The sequence below is a fragment of the Gracilinanus agilis genome, chromosome 2, assembly GCF_016433145.1.
Source record: "Gracilinanus agilis isolate LMUSP501 chromosome 2, AgileGrace, whole genome shotgun sequence".
NCBI lineage: Eukaryota > Metazoa > Chordata > Mammalia > Didelphimorphia > Didelphidae > Gracilinanus > Gracilinanus agilis.
This window is the reverse complement of record NC_058131.1, coordinates 504,754,785-504,756,926: the sequence shown is the minus strand read 5'-3', so window position 1 is coordinate 504,756,926 and position 2,142 is coordinate 504,754,785. Positions and strand designations below refer to the sequence as shown.

The 2,142-nt window shown below is 48.0% G+C and overlaps 1 protein-coding gene across 7 annotated transcripts in view; it reads left to right on the top strand.

The window, feature by feature from the left end:
* Positions 1 to 1,537: 1,537 nt before the first annotated feature.
* RPS6KA5 (ribosomal protein S6 kinase A5) overlaps positions 1,538 to 2,142 on the top strand; it is a 180,502-nt gene continuing 179,897 nt past the window's right edge. For 6 of the 7 annotated variants that reach the window (XM_044665021.1, XM_044665019.1, XM_044665018.1 and 3 more), the window contains exon 1: positions 1,538 to 1,838. In XM_044665021.1, the coding sequence (XP_044520956.1) occupies positions 1,745 to 1,838 (94 nt within the window). In that variant the 5' untranslated portion in view covers positions 1,538 to 1,744. The remainder of the gene's footprint in view (positions 1,839 to 2,142) is intronic. The other variant, XM_044665017.1, reaches the window with a different exon arrangement.

Sequence of the window (2,142 nt, the reverse complement as noted above, 5' to 3'; positions counted from 1 at the left end):
TATTTTCAATGTTGGGGCCCCAAGCCTGTTCTTTTTATGAAAAGGCTGAACTCCTCATCCTTCTATTATCAAGAAGTTAAAAACTTCCCTGTTAACATATTAGTGAAAAGTCATTATTTGAAAAGTTGGTTTAACCCAGACCTAAATACTCAAATAAAGCCTGTCACTTCTCTCTGAGCAATAAAGGAGACCTATGGGAAAAGAAACCAAATCTTGACCACATAGGAACCAGCACTGATAAAACATAAGGGACAAGATTAGAAGTCACAGAATAGATAACCATTCTGGATTGGGTCACAGTTGTGTGGAGTGACTTATGGTTGAACAAAACATATAGGCAATATCTTTGTACAATTTAGTTTTTGTTTGACTAAATTTGCTGATTTGAGAGTTTTACTATAAACCACTATATCTCCTTAGCTAAAGAAATAGGTATGTGGAAAAAAACAAAATGAAATTCCTAAAAATTTATATATAGCTAAAGTGCTTCTTGGGTCAATTTGCACATATGTACAAATCTTGAATTTCATACATTTGTTAGTTAGAAAGACGAAAAAAACTCACAATGGAAATATGCTTAACTTTTCTTAGTTTTCATATTTTGTCCCCTTTAGCCTTTTGTGAAATAATACATCTATAACAGGCAGTATTCTAATGTATTTTATGTCCAATAGGTATTTCTAATCCATTAGCAAGGACCCATTCTACTGTATCCATGTTTTTTGTTTTCCATCTCATCTAATAAACATCAAAATTCAATGGTTAATGTGATTCATTCTGGGCTTAAAATTTTTCTTAGGAGTTCTAGGATTTTGAGCTTACTTCTGCCTAAAGATTAGTTGTATCTAGGTATATCAACCAAAGTTAATTCGTTTACACTAATTTAGTTGTTGCCACTTTGCCTATTTAATAGGTAAAAGATGAAAGAAATTAACATTGACAAGCCTTCTATTCCAGCAGTTTACCTAGGAGAAATGAATTTAACATCTTTTTTGCTAAGAGGGTATACATGAGCAAAAACTGTGGTCTTAAGGTCCTTCCCGCCTTAAAGTGATTGACAGACCATACATTCCAATCAGTTTTAACCGCCCCTCCCCAGTAGACAACCAATCACAAAACCCGAACGCCTCCAGATTACAGTACGAGAGAATGTTTACTAACAGAGCCGGGTGGGGGAAGTGGAGAGGTGTGGCCTGGGAGGGGAGATGGGCTTGGTGGGGGAAGAGTACATTATAGGCGCGCCTGCGCACAAGGAGAAAGGAGGTTGGGGAACGAATGGGGCGGAATCTCGCTGCTGGTTTATCCAAGTGCTGGAGCTCCTCCCTCCTTCGCCTCCCCGCGAAGCAACAACAATTCGAGGAGCGGGGCGGAGCGTCTAATGCGATCGTCCAATAGAGGCACATCTTGGCGGACGCGCGCGCCCTCAGCCCAATGGACTACAACGGTTCCTACGGCTTCCCTACCTTGCTGTTTGGAGGGGGAGGGGAGGAAGAAGCTGGAGACTAGACTTTGAGGGAGGAGGCGGAGGGGACGGGGTGAGTTTGGTTGCGCCGTACTCGCAGTGCCTTCGGTAGGGGGAGGAGGCAGAGGAGGGAGTCGAACGGACAGAGCGGGAAGAGCCCGGTCTCTCTGTCCGAGTCCTGGAACTGACGCGCGGCGTCAGCCAGAGCTGTCTGCTTTCTGAGCGTTCGGTGTGGCCCGAGGTTTCCCACGTAAAGGTCCTCGTGAGATCGAGAAAGAGAAAATGGAGGAGGGTGGTGGCGGCAGTGTCAGCGCCGAGGGTACTAAAGCGGACGGAGGGGACCAGCTCTTAACTGTCAAACACGAGCTGCGGACCGGTAAGTGACCCCGCCCTCCGCCGGCTCGGGATCTCCGTGGGTAGGGGGGCGGGGGCACGCGCTGCGGGTAGGCTAGGGGGAGGAGGAGGAGGAGAATGGGGCGCCGCGCGACGCTGGGCCGGGAGGAAAGGGAGGAGACGGTGGCAGCGGAACCGAGCCGTGCAGCGCAGGCCGGAGGGCGACAGTTCGGTTCGGGCGGGGAGCGGGGGGGGGGGGGCGGTAAGGAGAGAGAACCTTGGCGGATTCGGAGCGCCGGGCAAGAGAAGTGGGAGGGGAGAAGAGCCGAGGGGGCGGGGGATGCTAG